The 21,116-nt window shown below is 45.5% G+C and overlaps 1 protein-coding gene across 2 annotated transcripts in view; it reads right to left on the reverse strand.

The window, feature by feature from the left end:
- SVEP1 (sushi, von Willebrand factor type A, EGF and pentraxin domain containing 1) overlaps positions 1–21,116 on the reverse strand; it is a 125,550-nt gene that overhangs the window by 12,538 nt on the left and 91,896 nt on the right. Inside the window, exons 38-47 of one of the 2 annotated variants that reach the window (XM_081893589.1) lie at positions 18,000–20,794; positions 15,597–15,822; positions 14,353–14,508; positions 13,014–13,077; positions 12,387–12,560; positions 10,812–10,988; positions 10,392–10,565; positions 9,295–9,471; positions 8,326–8,496; positions 2,215–2,310 (exon numbers count right to left, since the gene is read on the reverse strand). In XM_081893589.1, coding sequence (XP_081749715.1) covers positions 2,215–2,310; positions 8,326–8,496; positions 9,295–9,471; positions 10,392–10,565; positions 10,812–10,988; positions 12,387–12,560; positions 13,014–13,077; positions 14,353–14,508; positions 15,597–15,822; positions 18,000–20,794 — 4,210 coding nt within the window. Of the gene's footprint in view, positions 1–2,214; positions 2,311–8,325; positions 8,497–9,294; positions 9,472–10,391; positions 10,566–10,811; positions 10,989–12,386; positions 12,561–13,013; positions 13,078–14,352; positions 14,509–15,596; positions 15,823–17,999; positions 20,795–21,116 lie in introns of those variants that run through there. The other variant, XR_014163915.1, reaches the window with a different exon arrangement.

Consider the following 21,116-nt stretch of genomic DNA (forward strand, 5'->3'; position numbering starts at 1 on the left):
AAGATCTCCTCTCTTCCTCCCATCACTTGCACTGTTCCAGGTGTTCTCCTGACTCCCGTAGACCATTGTGGTGGTATGGGGGGAGAGGCAAGGGGGGGGGGTGCATTCAGGGCTGGATTTAGGTTTGATGAAGCCCTCATCTACTGAAGGTAATGGGGCCCTTTATATATCCAGCTGTCCTTTGTCATCAACAATTTGTCACTGTTTTTTTGTGTTGAATATATGCTATATGGCAATTTATGGACCTCATAGGTCTCTAAAGCCATTTGCCCATGTTGCCATGCCACCAGTCCATGCAGAATGCAGGCACCCTATATATAGAAATGAGCAAACCAGTGATATTTTAGGGAGCAGGCTAGCAGGTGGGGCCCATGACTTACATCATAGGAGCCTACACAACACAACGCTGCTGCTGTATGTAGGTTTTATTTTATTTGTTTTTTATCTTATATTTTGGAAATGTACATCCACATGTTATTTTCCTTTAAATCCCCCAACCCCCGAGAGTGGGGCCCTAAGTTATAGCTTGCTTAGCTTATACGTAAATCTGGCACTGGGGGGCATTGCACTAGTGGAAATCCTTATGTGGGCTTCTGCTAGCAGCACCAGTTGGTCAGGTTCATTAATTTCAGAGGATCTTCTCTGAGCAAAACGTAGCACAATACCACCCATTGCATTTCCCGTACAATGTTGGACGAACCCTTTGTCATTTCCATTTGCTCTGGCAGCTGGAGCACCGAATGCACCTGACCTGGTTCTCTTTCAAGTGTCTGCTTGGTTTTTGCTCTCTGAAGTGCAAATTCAGGCTCGGAGTTGTTTAGACTCTCTTTATCTTTTCTGTATGATCCGTTCACCTGGTTACAAAAATGCTAGCAAACAAAGATGATGTGTACTGAATGCTCCTTGCAATATTTACGCCGCTGCTCTGCAGTTCTCAAACGATATGAACTTGGCGGGTGCGGAGAGGGAAGAACTTTTGTAACTACATTTTTTTACATTTGCTACTATTACAGCGCAGTCCAGTGCAATATCTACTTAGGCGTACGTCCCACAGGGTTCAAAGGGGGGTTATTTCCAAGCTAGGCATGCTGATAGGACTGTGTAATTCATCAGAAATTGGTTATAGATGACCATCATTGAGGGATGCATGATTGGCACGAACCAATAATGACAGTGGCATAGCGTGGGTTGTCAGCGCCCGGGGCAAGGCAAGTAATTTGCGCCCCCTAACCCGTGGATTTGCACCCCCTAACCCGTGGATTTGCGCCCCCTAACCCTAACCTAACCCCCAGATGTTGCGCCCGGTGCGGCCGGCCCCCCCTGCACCCCCCACGCTACGCCACTGAATAATGATACAGGATTGTGAGGAGATGGGAGTCCAAACTTCTCTGTGGAAGATTTAACTTTTCACTATTTCTGGACCGATTCTGACAAGCACCGAAAACGCCAGTAATGTGGATGGAAACTTGGGATGCATATAGTTGTATGATTATCATCTTCCAAAGCAACTACTCTATTCCAAACTTAAAAATGGAAAGCGTAACACTGGTGGTCAACAAAAGAGGTTTAAAGACTCTCTCAAGGCAAATCTAAAAAATGTAGTATAAACACCAACAATTGGGAAACATTGGCCTGCGAGCGCTCCAATTGGAGAACAGCCTTTTCCAAAGGTGTCATGGGCTTTGAAGACACTCTTACTCAGGATGCAAGGGAGAAACGTGCTAAGAGGAAGGCATGCTTGGCAAACCCTCACCGTGATCAACTCCCTCCCAGAAACCTATGTCCCCACTGTGGAAGGATGTGTGGATCCAGAATTCGCCTCCACAGTCACTTACAGACTCATTGTTAAAACTGTGTTTATGGAACACAATCTTACTTGGCTATGAGTGATCGCCAAAGAAAGAAGAAGACGAGCTTAGAAGTAAAACGGAACCCATTCCGTTTGACTTCCAAAATGTTTGAAAACTGAATCACGGCTTCTGATCGGCTGCAGGAAGCTCCTGAAGCCAATCGGAAGCCGCGGAAGCCCCGTTGGACGTTCGGCTTCCAAAAATAGTTCCCAAACCGGAACAGTCACTTCCAGGTTTGCAACGTTTGGGAGCCAAAACGTTTGGGAACTAAGCTGTTCAACTTCCAAGGTACGGCTGTAATCTCAGGTGCTTAAGGTGGGTAGCACACACAGATTTATTTATTTTAAAAAATAAAGATACGTACGCTCTTCACAGAGACGCCCCATCCATCCATCTGGGCAAGAACACACATTTGGTCTCTCACAGACTCCGCCATTCTGACATGGGAACCGGCAAATAGCTGAAAAGGGGAGCAGCATCAGGTTAGAGAATGTGAGGCAATGAAAACAGAGGATGCGCTACAGAACAGGACACATTCCAAACATTCTTGGCACTAGGTGGTTTCTAGGCAAAGTAGATTTCCTTGCTTGCAAGGATTATCTGGTACAGTGGTACCTTGGGTTAAGAACTTAATTTGTTCTGGAGGTCTGTTCTTAACCTGGAACTGTTCTTAACCTGAGGTACCACTTTAGCTAATGGGGCCTCCTGCTGCTGCCGCCGTGCCGCCGGAGCACAATTTCTGTTCTCATCCTGAAGCAAAGTTCTTAACTCGAGGTACTATTTCTGGGTTAGCGGAGTCTGTAACCTGAAGCCTCTAAAACCCGAGGTACCACTGTACAGCATACTGGGTGAGCACCTTAATTAGTAGCCTTCAGCTACTGAATTAATTTTGTCAGGTTACCCTGTCAGCCTGAGCCCCCACCTGCTACATAGGAATAATATTTTCTTTATTTCCTACAGCTAGACCTCGTCTTTCCTGCAAGGAGCTCAAGGTGGCACAGTTTGTTTTCCTTTTCCCTTTTTATCAACCTGACAATCCTGTAAGGTAGGCTTGCCAGAGAGAAGGTGACTGTCCCAGGTCAGCCAGCGAGTTCCGTGGCTGAGTGGTTGATTTATAATTTGGTCTTCTATGTGGAATGTCATCCACTGGAACAATCAAATGCAACATTCCTTATTTTCCTAGAGTGGGCACAGGCAGGGGCACATCCAGTCAGTGTAACTTCCTGTTCCATTGGTCTGGAGCATCCTCCCCCTGCATGTGATCTGGGAGATGGGCATGGCTCTGGCTGGCTCCATAAAAGAGCCAAGTCACACAGCCATTTTCTCAGTCTTGTCTGCTCTCGCTTGCTTGTTGCTCTTTTGCTGCCATGCTGCTCTCCTGCAGCCATTTTGATCTATTAATGTAATTTTGCTGTCTGCTGGCTTTCAGCCAGCAGCACATGAGCTCAATCTCCATGTGAGATGAACTCACAGATTGCTATGTACCGTATTTTTCGCTCTATAAGACACACCAGACCACAAGACGCACCTAGTTTTTGGAGGAGGAAAACAAGAAAAAAAAAAATCTGAATCTCAGAAGCCAGAACAGCAAGAGGGATCGCTGCGCAGTGAAAGCAGCAACCCCTCTTGCTGTTTTGGCTTCTGTGACAGCTGTGCAGCCTGCATTCACTCCGTAAGACGCACACACATTTCCCCTTACTTTTTAGGAGGGAAAAAGTGAGTCTTATAGAGCAAAAAATACGGTAACTACTAAGCAAAGCCTGCCTTTCAGGGGTCAAATCTTGAACTGAAATGTGAGTAAACTTCTTGTTACTCTTGTGTCTTTATTCTTTTAAGAGGGAGAAAAGGGGACACCGGGAATAATCCATCTGGGCACGCCAGATTGGATTGCTTAACTAAAGAGATTCAAACGAATCTGCAAACTAGCTTCCTGCGATATTGAGGGGAATCTGCTCTGCTACACCAACCACTGGCGTGAGTGAAGGAAGGATAATGCTTAGTCAATATATCCTTTCCTACTGTTCTTAACATTCCCGCATCCTAGGCCTTAGTCCAACACTCTATCCAGCTGTCACCAACAGCTGCATTCCAGATGTTGCCAAACTACAACTCTTGTCATCCCTAGACTTAAGCCATGCTGGGAGTCTAAAAGCATCAGGAAAGCACCAAATTGACTTCTTCACTGGAGGTAATATTGGCTTATTTTTACAGAGTTTCTGTAAATTCAATTCAGGATTATTGAAATAACGTAGAAGAAATATTTGGCGCAGTTAGGAAAAAGTAGGTCTTGCATTTGCTGAAGCATGCTATAAATATTTATACAGAATAACATGCATATGCACTGCTGCCCTCTAGTGGATTCAATGTTTGACCTACTTCAGTCTTTTTCAGTAGGTTAATTAAAATAAAATAAAATAAAAAATAAAATAAAATAAAATAAAATAAAATAAAATAAAATAATAAAATGTTCTGGACCTGGGACCCACACAGCAAGGTGAACCTCTGTCATCTGGGTCCAGTTTCAATCGTATTGGTCCATATCCACCCAATTACTGGCTTCAGGAACTTCCTCCCTTGATACTGGTGGAACAGAGCTGGGCGTCAACAGCACATTGACGGCACTTCACTCCAAATCATAATGGCTGCTCCTGCAGTGACTTCGTACACAGATACGAAACAGCACGGGCAACAAGAATGATTCCTGCAGAACCCTGCAGAACAGCTCCCATGGGGTGAAGAAGCCACCCAATGTTGCTTTCTGAAACTGCTCTCAGAGATTGAGCGTGGAACCGCTACAAAGCTGTGCATCCAGCTCCTAAATTCTGAAAGCAGTCCAGGAGAATCAACAGGGGCACACTCCTCTGAGCTTTCTCCCAACCAAGATGAACGGACTATGGTGACCAAGGCAGTATTGGTCCCAAATTAGAAGCTGGACTTGCAATGGGACTAGATGACTGATTCTTTCCAAGCATACCTGAAGCTGTCATGCCACGACCTTCCCAAACACCTTACCAAAGAAGGAGATATTAGCAACTGGTAATTGACAGATATTTCTGGGTCCAGAGATCTCCTCTTGAGGGGATGAACCACTGCCTCTTTCAAAGCTTATGGCATGACCACCCCTCTTGCGGCAAGGCATGAAATCACCCCCTAGACCCACACAGTCAATTGCCTCTTCAGCTTGCTTTTATTAGCCAAGAAGGGCAAGAGTGGAGGATATATGTAGGGGCTGGACCCCATCCATCATCTCCTCCCTGTCATCAGATTGCAGTAATTAAAACTGATTTGACAACATATTGGGCCACATGGTGGTCTGAGTAAAGGTAAAGGGACCCCTGACCATTAGGTCCAGTCGCGGACGACTCTGGGGTTGTGGCGCTCATCTCGCTTTATTGGCCGAGGGAGCCGGCGTACAGCTTCCGGGTCATGTGGTCAGCATGACTAAGCCGCTTCTGGTGAACCAGAGCAGCACATGGAAACGCCGTTTACCTTCCCGCCAGAGTCGTACCTATTTATCTACTTGCACTTTGAAGTGCTTTCGAACTGCTAGGTGGGCAGGAGCAGGGACCGAGCAACAGGAGCTCACCCCATTGCGGGGATTCGAACCGCCAACCTTTTGATTGGCAAGTCCCTCTTATCAAACCCGTGTGAAGCACAGTGTCTAATGTGGAATGAATTTGAGCACTGTGTCACACTCACAATACCCAGAAAACCTGTCGCAGGGGGGTTACAGCATTTTGTCTCTTAACGGTACTTAAATAATAATGCAGATCTACTAAGTATGAAGAATACTAAGATTTTCTTGTGAGTAATATATTTTGCACTTTCTTGGGGGGGGTCTACAACTGGGAGTGAGCTGCTGAGTACTGTATTGGTTTTTCCCTTGAGGCTACTCCGAGTCACACTGAGTCTTACTGTCATGAATCCACTGGACAATAATAATAATAATAATAAATTATTTGTACCCCGCCCATCTGGCTGGGTTTCCCCAGCCACTCTGGGCGGCTTCCACAGAGACCAAAAAGACACTAAAATGTCACACATTAAAAACTTCCCTAAACAAGGCTGCCTTCAGATGTCTTCTAAAAGTAGTTGTTGTTCTCTTTGACATCTAGTGGGAGGGCGTTCCACAGGGCGGGTGCCACTACCGAGAAGGCCCTCTGCCTGGTTCCCTGTAGCTTTGCTTCTCGCAATGAGGGAACTGCCAGAAGGCCCTCGGGGCTGGACCTCCAGAGTTGCCAGAATATGACATGTAACCTGCTCAGAAACGGTTCCAACGTAAAGTACTCACACTGCATTTTTATGTGTAAGACTCGTATTAATTAAGATGTCATTAATTGGGTTAGAATGTATTGATTTTGCAGACCTGGGGCATTTCGTAATACTATTTATTGGTGCTGAAGCCCTACAGGGTTCACGTGAGTCATTGATGCTGCCTGCTTTCATGCTGTTTCTGATGCAGGCCCTTCAAAGGCTTAGGTGCTGGAAGTCTTTTTGCAATGCAAATAGTCTGCATTATTTATCATACACTTCTTCCTTTCTCTCTTTTTAAAAAAGCTCTCTGGGACATGAATCAGGAGAACACAAGACCCTTTCTGCCTTTGGTCCTTTTTTTCTATTACTCATTTTTTGGGTAGAAAGGCGAGGATGAATAATGCACGATATTTAATAGATTAAAGAGTTGCATACAATAAAGCTGGTTGTTATTTCTTTTTGTAGATGCTCAGCATTTGCTGGGGACGGATAATCCCACATCCTCTCAAATTGCTGCATGCAGCTGGATTGGGGCAATGTGCAGGTCAGCATAAGACTGTCATATGTAGACACAAAATTTACACCAGCGCCATCCTTGCTTATCCTTGCTGTAAAAAAGGTAAAGGTAAAGGACCCCTGGATGGTTAAGTCCAGTCAAAGACAACTATGGGGTGTGGCGCTCATCTCGCTTTTGGGCCGAGGGAGCCGACATTTGTCCACAGACAGCATTCCGGGTCATGTGGTCAGCAGGACTAAACTGCTTCTGGCCCAACGGAACACCGTGACAGAAACCAGAGCGCATGGAAACGCCGTTTACCTTCCCACCACAGTGGTACCTATTTATCTACTTGCACTGGCATGCTTTCAAACTGCTAGGTTGGCAGGAGCTGGTACAGAGCAACAGGAACTTGCCCTGTTGCAGGGATTCGAACCGCCGAGTTTCTGATCGGCAAGCCCAAGAGGCTCAGTGGTTTAGACCACAGCGCCACCCACATCCAAGAATACCCACGCACTCACTAGCCAAGCCGGTGGTTGGCATGGGATGGTTGGGGTGGGAGGGAAGGAAACAGAATTCTGGAAGTTTACCCCTTGCCCCCAATGTTTGAGAAACACTGAGCCGAAATGCAATGGTGATTTCCTGAACTGTCCTGACAAAACTGGGATAGTTTTACGGGAAATATGAAACAGATAAATCTTCATTCCACCTCCCTTGCAACGTCCAGTGGAAGACGAGTGGTAACATCACAGCACCAGGCTGTGTGTTATTTGCCAACACCCTGCCAGCCAATTCTGCAAGGTGGGGCAAGGCAAACCTTAAGAACGATGATGTCGGATAGCGTGTTGCTTTGTGTTTAACCTAGATATCAGTTGGAGGTTGGGTGGTGGCAGCTCCATACCTCCCAGTTTGAGTAGCCCCGCAGCTAAACTGAGGGAGGAGTTTATTCTATTATTGCTACCTTTATCATTATTACCTCAAGGTGGCATTTATGGTCCTCCACCTCCCTATTTTAATTATTATGTTCATTATTGTTCGTTATGTTTTCTCACAGAGTGACCCAAAGCAACTTACATCAAAAGCGATTGAGGACAACCAAGTAAGAACCTAAAAGCAGTAGTAATGGCAATATGGAAAGAAAAGATTAAAAAAAGATGTGTGTGTTGTTTTTTAAAAAAAACCTTTAAATTTAGAAGCCTGTTTCCTGAAAGATGTTGTCTCTAAATTCAGCACAGCAAAACCCTGACTATATTAGAAGCAGCACCTCCACCCTAATAGTTCAACCCGGACACTGAGGTCCATTTCCAAGGGCCTTCTGGCGGTTCCCTCACTGCAAGAATTGAGGTTACAGGGAACCAGGCAGAGGGCTTTCTTGGTAGTGGCGCCCGCCCTGTGGAACGCCCTCCCATCAGATGTCAAGCAAATAAACAGCTATCTGACTTTTAGAAGATGTCTGAAGGTAGCCCTGTTTAGGGAAGTTTTTAATGTTTGGTGTTTTTAATAATCTGTTGGGAACCTCCCAGAGTGGCTGGAGAAACCCAGCCAGATGGGCGGGGTATAAATAATAAAAATTTTATTATTATATTATATAGACAGTGCTTCTTTAATGGTAAACACTGGGGAAACCTCTGGGAAATTCTTTTTAGAGGGCACCTATCATACAATTGCTAGAGAATGTGGCAGGATGGGCCTCTGGCACAGCTGTTATGGCAAAGGCCTGTTTACCTCTGCAGGCTGGTGGCGTTGTCCAGGTTGCGTTCTCTAAACAAACGCTTCGTAGGGAGCCTTCCAGCATGTATCCGCTGTAGCACGAGTATGTCACCACATCTCCGTACTGATAAAATGTTCCCCGAACCAAAGCATTTGCTACGTGAGCCGGTGGTCCACAAGATATCTCTAAACAGACACAATAACGAAACTGTGATTTAAATGGTAAAGCACATCACGATTTGACTCTGAAAAGACTATTCAGGGAGCTTGGGGTTGGGGGGGTGGTAATTAGTCTGAATATCATATTTGACTTCAGCATTTATAGATATGCAAGGATGCCTGACTTCCACGCACCTGGTTGTTTGCATATGGATTTGGTTGTCAGGCTGGGGCTCCTTATAGCTTCCCATATGGTCCCTCCCAGCTGCTGGCCAAATCTGAACGGTGGGTGGGGCTGTCCACTTGTCAATCAGCTGGCATAAGGACACATGGCACTTTGAAGCCCCAACAGCCAAGGAGATCATTGGGCCTTCAAAGCACCGGGTCCTCCCTCCATTTGCATACTCTGGGGGCGGGGTCAAGTGGGGACCCCCAGGCACAGCACAGAGCTGTGAGGGGGTGCTTACATGGTGGTGCCTTGTTGTACCCCTTCAAAATCTTGCGCCTGGGGCCATGGCCCCCCCTTACCCGCACACTACGGCCCTGTCCCCCCATTACATTTACATATTACCCAAAATGTGAATCTCAGCTTTCGCAGGCAGAAGACTAGGCATGATTTCAAGGCATGTCCAACTCTCTCAGACTGACACCGATTGATATGACAATCAGCACTTTTACCTGAACGTGAATTAATGCAGACCAGCCTATAAAATCGCTTTGTCGACTTGGTTTTGTGTTCTAGCTTCACTGGAGAGAGGAGCTTAATGTCAAAAGCTATTCTCAATAAAAACAAAAGTCGCTTTTCATTATTATTATATTACTTACTTTCACATTTAGCTCTAGTCGGAGTCCATGCCTCATCAGAATTACAGGTTATGACAGATGGCCCTCGAAGCTGATAGCCCTCTCGGCATTTGATAAATACCTTTTGCCCGACATAAAAAGTTGTCTCTGATAGGAGGGCATTTTCTGGGATTATGAATGGCACAGGGCACGGATTTGCTGTTAACCGTAGGAAGAGAGGGGAAATGCAGATAGTAAACAAACCTGACATATCCTTACTTAGTTAAATTATGCTACCACTGAAAAATAGGCTTATACAGTATTTAGTCCACAACAAAAGCTGTAACCTGTTCATTTAGGCATTCTGTCCATTATTTTAAGTGTATGTGTCACAGTGTGGTACTTATCCATACATATACATTAAGAAGAAATGGATTATTTTGATTGTTGTTAGCCGCCCTGAGCCCAGCTTTGGCTGGGGAGGGTGGGATATAAATAAAATTTATTATTATTATTATTATTATTATTATTATTATTATTATTATTATTATTCTCTGCCAATGGTGGCATGGAAGTCACCAAACAGATACAGTGGTGCCCTGCAAGACGAATGCCTCGCAAGACGGAAAACCCGCTAGACAAAAGGGTTTTCCATTTTGGAGGTGCTTCGCAAAACGAATTTCCTATGGGCTTGCTTCGCAAGACGAAAATGTCTTGCGAGTTCCTGCAGGGTTTTTTCCCTTCCCCCCCTTTTCCCAAGCCGCTAAGCCGCTTATCAGCTGATCCGCTAAGCCGCTTAACAGTTGATCCGCTAAGCCGCTAAATAGCTGATCCGCTAAGCTGCTTAACAGCTGATCCGCTAAGTAGCTAAACAGCTGATCCGCTAAGCCGCTTAACAGCTGATCTGCTAAGCCGCTTATCAGCTGATCCGCTAAGCCCACTAAGCCGCTAATAGTGCTAATCCGCTAAGCCGCTAATGGGCTTGCTTCGCAAGACGAAAAAACCGCAAGACGAAGAGACTTGCGGAACGGATTCTTTTTGTCTTGCAAGGCACCACTGTATTGCAATGAAAGCAATAAAAGTGAAAACGGAGTCAAAAACAAGTAAAGCTAGTTTCCATTATTGAGAAGTGAACATACGTCTGCACTGAGGTATAGGATGGCTCCACGTTCCTGCTTCTGTGCATTCTGCAATGGGCTCGCCTTCTAAGCTGTACCCTCTGTTGCAATAATACGCAGCCCTGCTGCCAACTGTGTTGTTTTCATAGACAGCATTCCCATTCTCAATGAATTCTGGATCTTCACATCTGGTTTCTAAACAATGGTAAGTTAATTAGGACAATTGTTTCTTTGCAGTGAATCGTTTAACAAGAGAAGCATCAGAAGAGCAACGAGAGTCTATCAGGGCTCCCTAACCCCCCTCTGAAGATGTGGATTTCTGTGAAGACAATCTGGACCTCTCACTCGTTTGGAATAAGAGGACGGTGTATAAACCGTCGCCTGTGTCCCCATGAACAAGAAAACTAGCAGGACAAATGCAAAACACAACCCAAAAATCACCTTTGCAGGATGGAAAGGGTTTACTCCAAGTTCCATTGGCCAAGCAGGTGATGTTTTCGGGTCCAAGCAAGTGATATCCAAAATTGCATACAAAGGATATGTTGCTTCTGTAGTATGCTTTCTCTACGACTACAGGCAATGCATTTTCCACTCTTGGAGGTGGTTCACATCTTATGCCTGCAAGAGAAAAGAAGCTTGTGGTCAGTGGAGAAAGAGCTTAATCATGAGTCAGGGCTTGAACGATATGGTAAGCAAAACCTTGGCTTGGCTTAGCGTGGTGTGGAAGCCCTCTCTGAGAGACCACATGTTCTTACAGTCCCAGTAAGTCATAGTTCGTTTTTGTTATGTACTGAAGTTCTCACCCTGGGCCAGCAGGGGGATATTGTAGATAGTTCAGGTCCACATATGCAAATAAGGGATTGAAAGTGACGTTCAGTGATTGGATAGTTACAGAAAGTTGTTACAGTTACGTTGTACTGGAGCTCTATATAAGCAGGCTGGCTGAACCCTTCAGTTCAGTTCTGTTCTGGCCTGTGAATAAACAAGAGCTGTTTGAAGAATTGCTGTGTCGTCTGATATGTTCTCCCACAACTTAACAGTTTTACTGTGTTGTGCAAACCAGGTCATGGTCTAATGCCTAACAGCAGCAAACGGTTCTGTAGGGAAAGTGGACACAGGGAGGTTTTCCTTCCTCTTTTATAACGCTAAAACGTGGGGGAATTTTATGAATGAAGCTGAGAAGATTCAAGACAGAAAGGAGGAAGCACTTTTCTACACACCACATGGAATTTACTCCCATGGGAGGCATTGATGGCCAATGACTGGTCCAGCATGACTCATCTTACGTTCAGGTGATTCTGGGTTTTTTTAAAAAAATTATTTTGGTTTCTGATATAGATTTTTTGGAACACATGTGTGTTTTACCTACCGGTGGGTTTTGTTGCTTTTATTGTTGTACATTGCTCTGGGCTCCCTTTTGGAAGAAGGGCAATTCATGGCCTCAATAAACAATAAATATAACACTAGGACAAATAAAACAATAAAACTGTCCAATAAAATTTTATTGGACAATAATAACAATAAGAAGTAAAATATACAATGTGACCAATGTAATAAACAGTAGGTGTAAATGAAAATAGACAGACAACAAGAATCGTATGTATAGAAGGATGTATTTGTTTACAGATATTTTATGGACAAATGTGGAGGTAGAATAACAATATAAAAAATGCATAAGGAAAATGCGAAAAACTTAGAAACGATATAAAAATGCCAGAAGAAAGAAGGAGGGGAGTCAGCTCCTAGGAGCAAATATAAATGTAAAATGTAATGCAATATGTGTATGTACAGTATGTAATGAAAAAAAACAATAAAGATTATCTGGGGGGGGGGGGTAAAGGACTAATAAAACAATTCTGGGGGAAAACGAAAACACCCATTCTTTCCTCTCCCTTGTCACATGACCACCAACATGGCTTTGCCTGTGGCAACTACAGGAAAGAGAAGGCTTTGCGTTTCTACTGAAATTTACCTAATGTGGAGAACTTTTGTCAACTGACACTGATATTTACTTACTCACACACGTAGGGGCTGAGGGGCTCCACTTCTTGTTAACATGGCAAATCCTTCGAGCTGGCCCCTGTAGTTCAAATCCCTGATCGCAATTGTAGAGAACTTCATCTCCAAGCACAAAATCTTTGCCAATAATGGATCCATTATCTATTGGTTCAGGGGGCCCACAGGATATCTCTGAATGAAAACACACAGGTGATCTTTTCAGTAAAGCGTTCAACTTCCAAAATGTTTGGAAACCAAGGCGCAGCTTCCAATTGGCTGCAGGAACCTGTGGAACCCGCATCGGACATTCGGGTTCCAAAGAACGTTTGCAAACCGGAACACTCACTTCTAGATTTGCGGTGTTCAGGAGCCAAAACTTTTGACTTGCAAGATGTTTCGGATCCAAGGTGTTTTGGATCCAAGGTACGACTGCACTTAGCTTTGTTTACTGTGTGGGTATGGATGAGTTTGCAGATGTTTAATTACTAGGAAAATGTTGGGGGGGGGAGCATCTCAGAATCTCTGCAAAGGACCCAAACAGACTCCGCTGAGCTACACAACATATTCTAGTATTGCACCTTGGGGTGGGGGGGAAGTCATGTTCAAATTAAGCTTGACATATAATAAAATTAATGCATCGCTTACTTCTGCAGACTGGTGTTGCTCCACTCCAGAGTTTATCCGCTCCACAAATACGCTCTGCATCACCCTATCGGGTAAAAGAATAATTCAGAAAAGAGCACAAAATCTCCTATTTGCACAGGAAATCTGATATTGGACAGAGGAATCTTAGACCAGCAGATCTTTGGGCAAGGTGCACCAGCTAATTCTAGCAGATTCTCCTCCCCAACTGAAGCCCCGTATAACAAAGCCCACCCAGAGGGGCCCAACCTCTGGAGCTGAGAGGAGGAGGAGGAGGAGGAGGAGGAGGGATAAAACTGATTGCACAAGCTATCTCCTGCATGCAGAACCACTGGGCACAACCCAAGGAATAACGGAAGTAGAAAAGCATTATCGAAGAAATATGAAAGGGCAGCATACAAACATTTTAAATAATAAATAAACAAATACTCTCCCCTCCCAAGGTATTGTGTTATTACAGGGGTCAGCAAACTTTTTCAGCAGGGGGCCGGTCCACTGTCCCTCAGACCTTGTGGGGGGCCAGACTATTTTTTTTTGGGGGGGGGGAAATGAACGAATTCCTATGCCCCACAAATAACCCAGAGATGCATTTTAAATAAAAGCACATATTCTACTCATGTAAAAACACCAGGCAGGCCCTACAAATCATCCAGAGATGCATTTTAAATAAAAGGCCTCATTCCACTCATGTAAAAACACGCTGATTCCCGGAGCGTCCGCGGGCCGGATTTAGAAGGCAATTGGGCTGGATCCGGCCTCTGGGCCTTAGTTTGCCTACCCATGTGTTATTATTATGAACAACAAATATACAGGCTGAAAAATTCTTGCCCAGCCTTCTTTCTGGTGTGCTACTTTCCTACTTTCAGGTTTGTTTTGTTTTTGTACAGCAAGAGAGTCAAAAATACGATTTGCTGCCTGCAATTTGAAGTGCTACAGCTCTCTCATCTCTGAACTACTAGTTTATTTGCTCCTCATTGTGGATCTGGCGATCCAGATCCTCATGGAGATCCAGCTACAGTTCCTGTCTTAACAGATGCAGACCTACAACCAAAGCTTCACAAGCAATCATCCCAACTTGGATCCAGTTTCTGGTGTACCAGTTTGAAAGGTGCATTGTGACTTAATTCTTTTGAGAATGGCTTTGCCAATTCCTGTGGTTTAATGAGTGGCAAATAAGATGCACAACATAAGCGATGCAGCACACCTGTATTTTATTCTCAAGTGCAAATGATGGTTGTAAGAAGCTTTTCCCAATAAAAGGACACATTGATTTTAATTTAGCATGCCATCTACTGGGCAACATGCTAACCAACAGAATGAAGAAAAGATTGAATGGACTTACTTCCAACTCATAACCAGAACTGCATTGATAAAGAACCATGTCTTTGTAACTGTATCTGTTGCCAATCATTATTCCATGTTCTGGAGCCTCAGGCTTTCCACAGGAAACAGGAGCACAGATCTCGCTTGAAAATAATGGCATCCAGTTACCGTTATTCTAAAAAGAGGGGGGAAAGTATCTCCATGGCTTGCTAAGCAACACAGAAGCAACAAATTTCTTTTTTCTTTTCACAAGATATATAAAGTGCAAACAGCCTAGCAACAAATAACTTTGATATGCAGAGTTTAAGAAATGACTGGACTGAAGAATTGAGACATTCACTATTACCTAGACCAGGGTTTCCCAAAATTGGGTCTCTAGCTGTTTTTGGACTACAACTCCCATCATCCCTAGCTAACAGGACCAGCGGTCAGGGATGATGGGCTTTTTAGAATGGTGTCAGGGGTATGGCATGTCCTGCGTTTTTCTGGATTGCAACTTGCACTTTTTGGAATTGAGAAAAGTCAAAAGCAAAAGTTCTGACGATTAGCAGAAAGGTGTTTATTCACGCAGAAAGCATTATTTGGATCAAGAAATGTTGAGCAGACATTATTTAGCAGCATGAGTTTCTTCCAAATTGCTAAATAGCATTTTTTATTCTAAATATTCCAAATTTTGTAGACATAAACCGTTCCATGACAAATTACAACGATGCAACCATTGCTTGCTAATCAAGCCGTTTAACGGTTTCCAGGAACTATATAAATTGAAATGTATCTAGAAAAACAAAAGGATAAAACTCCACTACCTAATAGGAGTAGGTCCACGCTTCTCTAAGGAGGATAATTTGACACAGTTCTCATATGCCAAGTTTTATTGAGGTGGCATGGAATGTCTGGCCTTTCAAATAACAGAATTAACTTCCTCTAAATTTAAAACTAAGGGTGCAATCCTAATTTACACACTTTCCTAATAGACACAAGTCCCATTCATTGCACTGGGAATTACTTCCGAGTAGGCATGCATAGGATTGAGCTGCCAGTCTGGAATGGTGCCATTATAAAAAGGTTACGAGGGAGGATTATTTTCAGATCAATATTTTTTAAAACAGCGATGCGGTTCAGTTTTCATTTAGCAGAATAAAAGCATGGTGTATTACCATAACATTATTATTATTTCGCTCTTCAGGAATGACTTCAGTAGGCACAGATATATGACTATTAAGACAGGGATTAAAGCAGAGCAAAAGTGAGATAAACCTTTACCTGGCATGTGGAAGTGTTTGCTCCATTCAGAATATAGCCTTCTTGGCATGATAAGGTAATGCTCTGGTTCACAGTGAACTCATCACCAGAAATAATTACATTGGTTATATTTGTTGGCAGGGAGCATTTTCTGGGGCAACAGGAAATACTATTAGGGGACCAGTGCCCATCTTCCTGACAGGTACAGGTATCCATTTCTGTCTCCATCACATAACCCTCCAGACATCTGCAACATGTAAGTCACACTGGGGTCACCAGCAATAGGTACATATTGCATGCTCTGAACTGCTGAAGTGAATCCTAAGGTACATATGTTAGCTGTCTGTGATAAAATAAGACGTCTTACACGAGACTTGAAGATAAAGATTTACTTGTCAGGTTGGCAAGAGTTGAACAACAAATATTATTCGCATACCTATTAATGAACACAATGCATTTCACTCCCTTGAGCCCAAGAGAGGGTTTATTCCTTTTTGTTTTCAAAGCTCCTTCATAGCAATGCACAATTTATTAATCCATAGCTTGCCCACCTTCACAAACTTCTCCAGACAGTACCTGCATTAAGCTACCTTCTTAAATACCGTATTTTTGCCCCATAGGGCGCAACGGCCCATAGGACGCACCTAGGTTTTTTTGGGGGGGGGAATAAAGGGGGGCAAATTATTTTCCCCGCAGGCGCGGGGCTGGGGCAGGGGATGCCCAAGCTTCCCCCAACCCCAGCCCCCAGAACAGGCTGCTATCCGCAAGCCTAGGGAGCCCGGCAGGAAGTCGTACCAGTCTCCCCAGGCTTGCGGATATCTGTCCCCCAAGCTTGTGGGGCTGGCAGCCTCCAAACCAGGTCGGGGAACAGCAGGATGGTGGCACTGCGCCTCCCCGCTGTCCCCCGAGCTTGTGGGGTGCCTGATATCTGCCCAAAGCCTGGGGTGCGCTCCGGAGCTTGCCCCGTGCTTCGGGGCAGGCTGCCTCCCGCAAGACTTGCGAGCCGGGCGGGAACTCCTGCCAGGCTCGCAAGGCTTGGGGATAGCTTCCTGAAGCCTGGAGAGGGAGAGGGGTCGGTGCGCACCAACCCCTCTCGCTCTCCAGGCTTCAGCGAAAGCCTGCATTCGCCCCATAGGACACACACACATTTCCCCTTCATTTTTGGAGGGGAAAAAGTGCATCCTATAGGGCGAAAAATACAGTAATCAACTAACAGAATGACCAACCAACTCCCAAACACCAACTGCCACCTCCTTTCCCCAATACTCTTTATTCTTTGTGAAATACATTTACAATGCAAACACAAAACAAGCATCTGTTGGGGATGTCTGTGTCTGATGATTTAACAAATTCTACTTCTTGTAAGGGGGAAAAGGAAGCTTGCCATAAAACAACCCAAGGAGGGTTTAAGGAGATGGAGAGGTGCTTCAGAGAGCAGTTTGCAAGCCATTCTCTTAAGTGCCTCCCCATCTCCATTAAACAGTGGTGTTAAAACCCCATTTAAAGGTTGGCTGAGCTGTGATGGGGAGGAGCTTAAGGTTGGTTGGGAGTGGAATGGGAGGTTGGAGTGACCTGTGAGGGGATGGGTGAGGGTTTTGGTCAGGTATAAAGGGAGATTGGCTAGGTATGGGGGAAGCAGGGTTAGCAGGTAGGCAGAGCAAACAGGATGGCAACCTCAAGTTATGTATGTATGTATGTATGTATGTATGTATGTATGTATGTATGTGATGCTAGGCATTCTAAGGCAGACTAGGGCTGGTAAATACAGTGGTACCTTGGTTTAAGAACAGCTTAGTTTATGAACAACTTGGATTAAGAACTCTGTAAACCCGGAAGTAGGTGTTTTGGTTTGTGAACATGTTCCGCTTCCTGTTGAGTGTGTTCCATTTGTAAATTGAGTCCCCCATTGCTATGGGAAAGCACGCCTTGATTTGTACCTTGGTTTAAGAATGCTTTGGTTTAAGAAGAGACTCCGGGAACGCATTAAGTTCGTAAACCAAGGTACCACTGTATATTGCTATATAGTCCAAAGCCAGTTGGAAGTCCATATTGTGATATCGGTTTCATAATTTTTGACCTGGCAACATATCACCAATTGTGTTTGTGTGCTATGCAAAAACAATGATTGTGGGGGAAACAGGGAAGCCAGCCAAGGCTTCTCTCTGTTTCTGTAGTCCCTGTTAACTCTGCCGGTTCAGCTCTCCCCTGCCTCTTGCAAGGGGCAATGAATCAAAAGAGCTGGCTCTGGCAAAAACCATGATTCTGGAAAAACCATGAAGCCAGCCAATGACTCTACATAGTCCCCTCCTTATTAAATAATTTATTGGTAAGTCACGATGCTTTTGCTGGTGATATATCGCGATGCTGGAAACCAGGTATCACCCAGGCCTAAGACTCTTTGACTGGCATGTGAACTCTTCTTACCTGTACTGGACTTTGCTCCCATAGGCTTGCGACTCTCCAACAGCAACTGCGTGAAGGACAGAAGGTGGTGGCCCGCAAGTCAGTAAGGTGCAACTTGGATACGGCTTGCTCCAGGCTCCAGTTTCCATGCATGTCAATTCCGATCTGCCTTGCATCACATAGCCCAGTTCGCAATTATAAACGATGGCATTCTGGTCTACGGAGCTGCTCCCATTGATGAATGCATTGGGGATCGTTGGCGGGGGGCCGCACGAGATCTGCCCGCAGTGCGGAAAGCCAGAACTCCATCTGCCGGCAGCTTCACACGTGATTTCTGTGGGTCCTAGCAGCTTGAAACCTTCCAGGCACTGAAACTCTACTCTCTCGCCGCAGATGAAATGGTTGCCTACAACTGCCCCGTTCTGAATCACGGGCACAGGGCATTCGCAAGGCACACAAGAGGGGGCTGTTCCATTCCACATCCCATTAGACATACACTGCCTCACTGGGTTGCCCTGTAACTCATAGCCAGGAAAGCAGATGTACTTTATATATTTCCCATAAGTGAAGACTGAGCCGTTCAGAAAGCCGTGAGAGATGTCTTCAGGGGGCCCACAGCTGACAGACTCACAGAAAGGAGCTTCTCTATCCCAGTTACCGCCAGCCTGACAGATACGTACGGATGCACCACGCAATACATACCCTTCGTCACAGCGATGCTCAATTCTCTTCCCAAAACCAAATTCCGATCCACTAGTCTGCCCGTGACGAAGCACCGGTGGTTCGGCGCATTGGATCACCCTGCAAAGTGGAGATCTTCCACTCCATTGTCCGTCTGCAAGGCAGACTCTCCTCTGGTCCCCTTCCAGGACGAAACCTTCTTTGCAGCTGTACTCGATATGTTTTTGGAACGTATATTCCTCTCCTAGCACTTGGCCGTTCTCTAGATTAGGGATTTGGCCGCAGGAAATGGGAAGGCAGATCGGCTCATCCCCATCCCAGTTCTGATCGGCCTGACACGTTCTCTTACTAGGACCATTTAACTGGAACCCAGGGTCGCACTCATAGTGGACCACACTCCCATAAGTGCGACCTTCCCCTCTTATTGTGCCATTCATGGGCCTGCTAAGCCCCGTGCATGATGCTACTTTGCAAGTCGGGGCTTCATCACTCCACTGCCCATTGGGTAGACAAAGCCTCGTTTCTGAGCCCATCAGCTTATACCCTGGTTTGCAGGTATACTTCACTGAACTACCAAGCGTGTTCTCTGTAAAATTCGCAAAGCCGTTTTCCGGGTGCGGCAGCAATTCGCACCGGCTGGAGATGCAGACAGGGGCACTGCCATTCCACATGCCGTCCTCTTGGCAAGCCAGTTTGGCATTCCCTAAGAGTTCGTAGCCAGGGTAGCAGCTATACAACACCATAGTCCCATATAAGTATCCTGACAACGGCAGCGTGTTAATGGCCTTTGAATAACTTTGCATGTCTTTCTGGTTATCAAGTATTAGGGAGTAAAAAGGTGGGCTGGCAGTAGGGAACCCCTCTTCAAACCCTCCTCCATGGTCAAAAAGCTTTTCATTGCTGCTAATTGTTATATACCCCCCGAAATCTATGTGGGGAGGAAGGCCACAATCAGTCGGCAGGCATACTGGGCTAACACTAGACCAACCAGACTCTTCACAAGTCTGCATGGCAAGACCTGAGAGCTGAAATCCTGGCATACAGCTGTATATCACCATAGCGCCATAGCTGTAATCTGCACCTTCGACGAAGCCGTTCTCAATGGGCTGTGGAGGATCGCAGTTGATAGCTCTGCAAGAGGGAATTTCTGCATCCCACTCCCTTGTCTCCAGGCAGCTCAGGACACTTTCCCCTTCGAGCTGGAATCCTCTGTCACATGAGTAGGTAACTGTCTGCCTGTAGTGCAGGTCAACGTACGAATATCGGCCATTCTGAATCTCCCTGGGCTTGGAACACTCAATGGGCTTGCAAGTTGGTTTCCTTCCAAGCCAGTGGCCATCCTCCCCGCAAAGTATGGTCATGTTCCCCACTAGTTCAAAGCCCGGTTTGCAATTATACAGGGCGGTGCTGAGGTAGGTAAGGCCTTGGACGTCTACAATGCCGTTCTGAACTTCCGCCGGCTGTGGGCACTCCACCGGAATGCATTCCGGCAGCGGGGCGCTCCATGTACCGTCGGCTTGGCAGCTGATGGTCGAAACACCTTTCAGCAAAAACCCATCCATGCACGTGTAGCTCACGGTGCTGCCAAAATGAAGGGAAGACACCACGGAGTCTGAAAAGGGGATATAAGGCGGCCGAGGGCACAGTACGGCTTGGCAGTCAGGGAAAGAATCGTTCCACTGTTGTGACGTCAAACATTTCAATATGGAGGCACCGTGCAAAGCAAAGCCCTCTTTGCAGGAAAAGTGGACCACGCCTACTTGTCCAGCCATCTCCTTCATGACCAGCTGGTTCTCAACTAGCGGTGGCTCGGAGCACTTTGCCGGGACACATTTGGGGTTTTGTTTTCGGTTCCACACCCCAGAGTTCTGACAAGTCCAGGAGGCATCTCCGATCAGCTCGTAGCCTTCGTCGCAGAAGAACCTGACTTTTGCTCCCACTTCAAAACTTTCTCCTTTGCTGAAGCCATGCTGGAGAGAAGGTGGTTTTGCACAAGTGACAAGGGTGCAGGAAGGAAGGGCTTCACTCTGCCACTGGCGGTTAGCTTGGCAAGTGAATGTTGCGCTTCCATTCAGTTGATAGCCAGCATTGCACCGAAATCTCACTTCGCTCCCAAAGGAACGCCCTGTTGCAACCTGTAAAACAGACCAGAACAAACTTTAGGGCTTATAAAACGTCACACACCTAGCAGATAAACACTGACTTCTGACAGTTCATAAATGTTAAGGCTCTGATTCCAAGAACAACCGGTACCATTCCCACTCACCCGCACTTAAAGAGTTAAAGATTATCACAAATTCCAGTCTTTCTCTGTGCAAGTGAGGTGGGGCATTAGCTGTGAGGCCAGTTTCATAGGACCAGATGAAACAAAAACTCCAAAATTTAATGTTGAAAGACATTATTATCAACAAAACACAAACTCAAGGTGAAATAAATGTGCCTGTACACCTGAACAGG

Source organism: Podarcis melisellensis (assembly GCF_964234715.1).
Source record: "Podarcis melisellensis genome assembly, chromosome: 17".
In the NCBI taxonomy this organism is placed as follows: Eukaryota; Metazoa; Chordata; class Lepidosauria; order Squamata; family Lacertidae; genus Podarcis; species Podarcis melisellensis.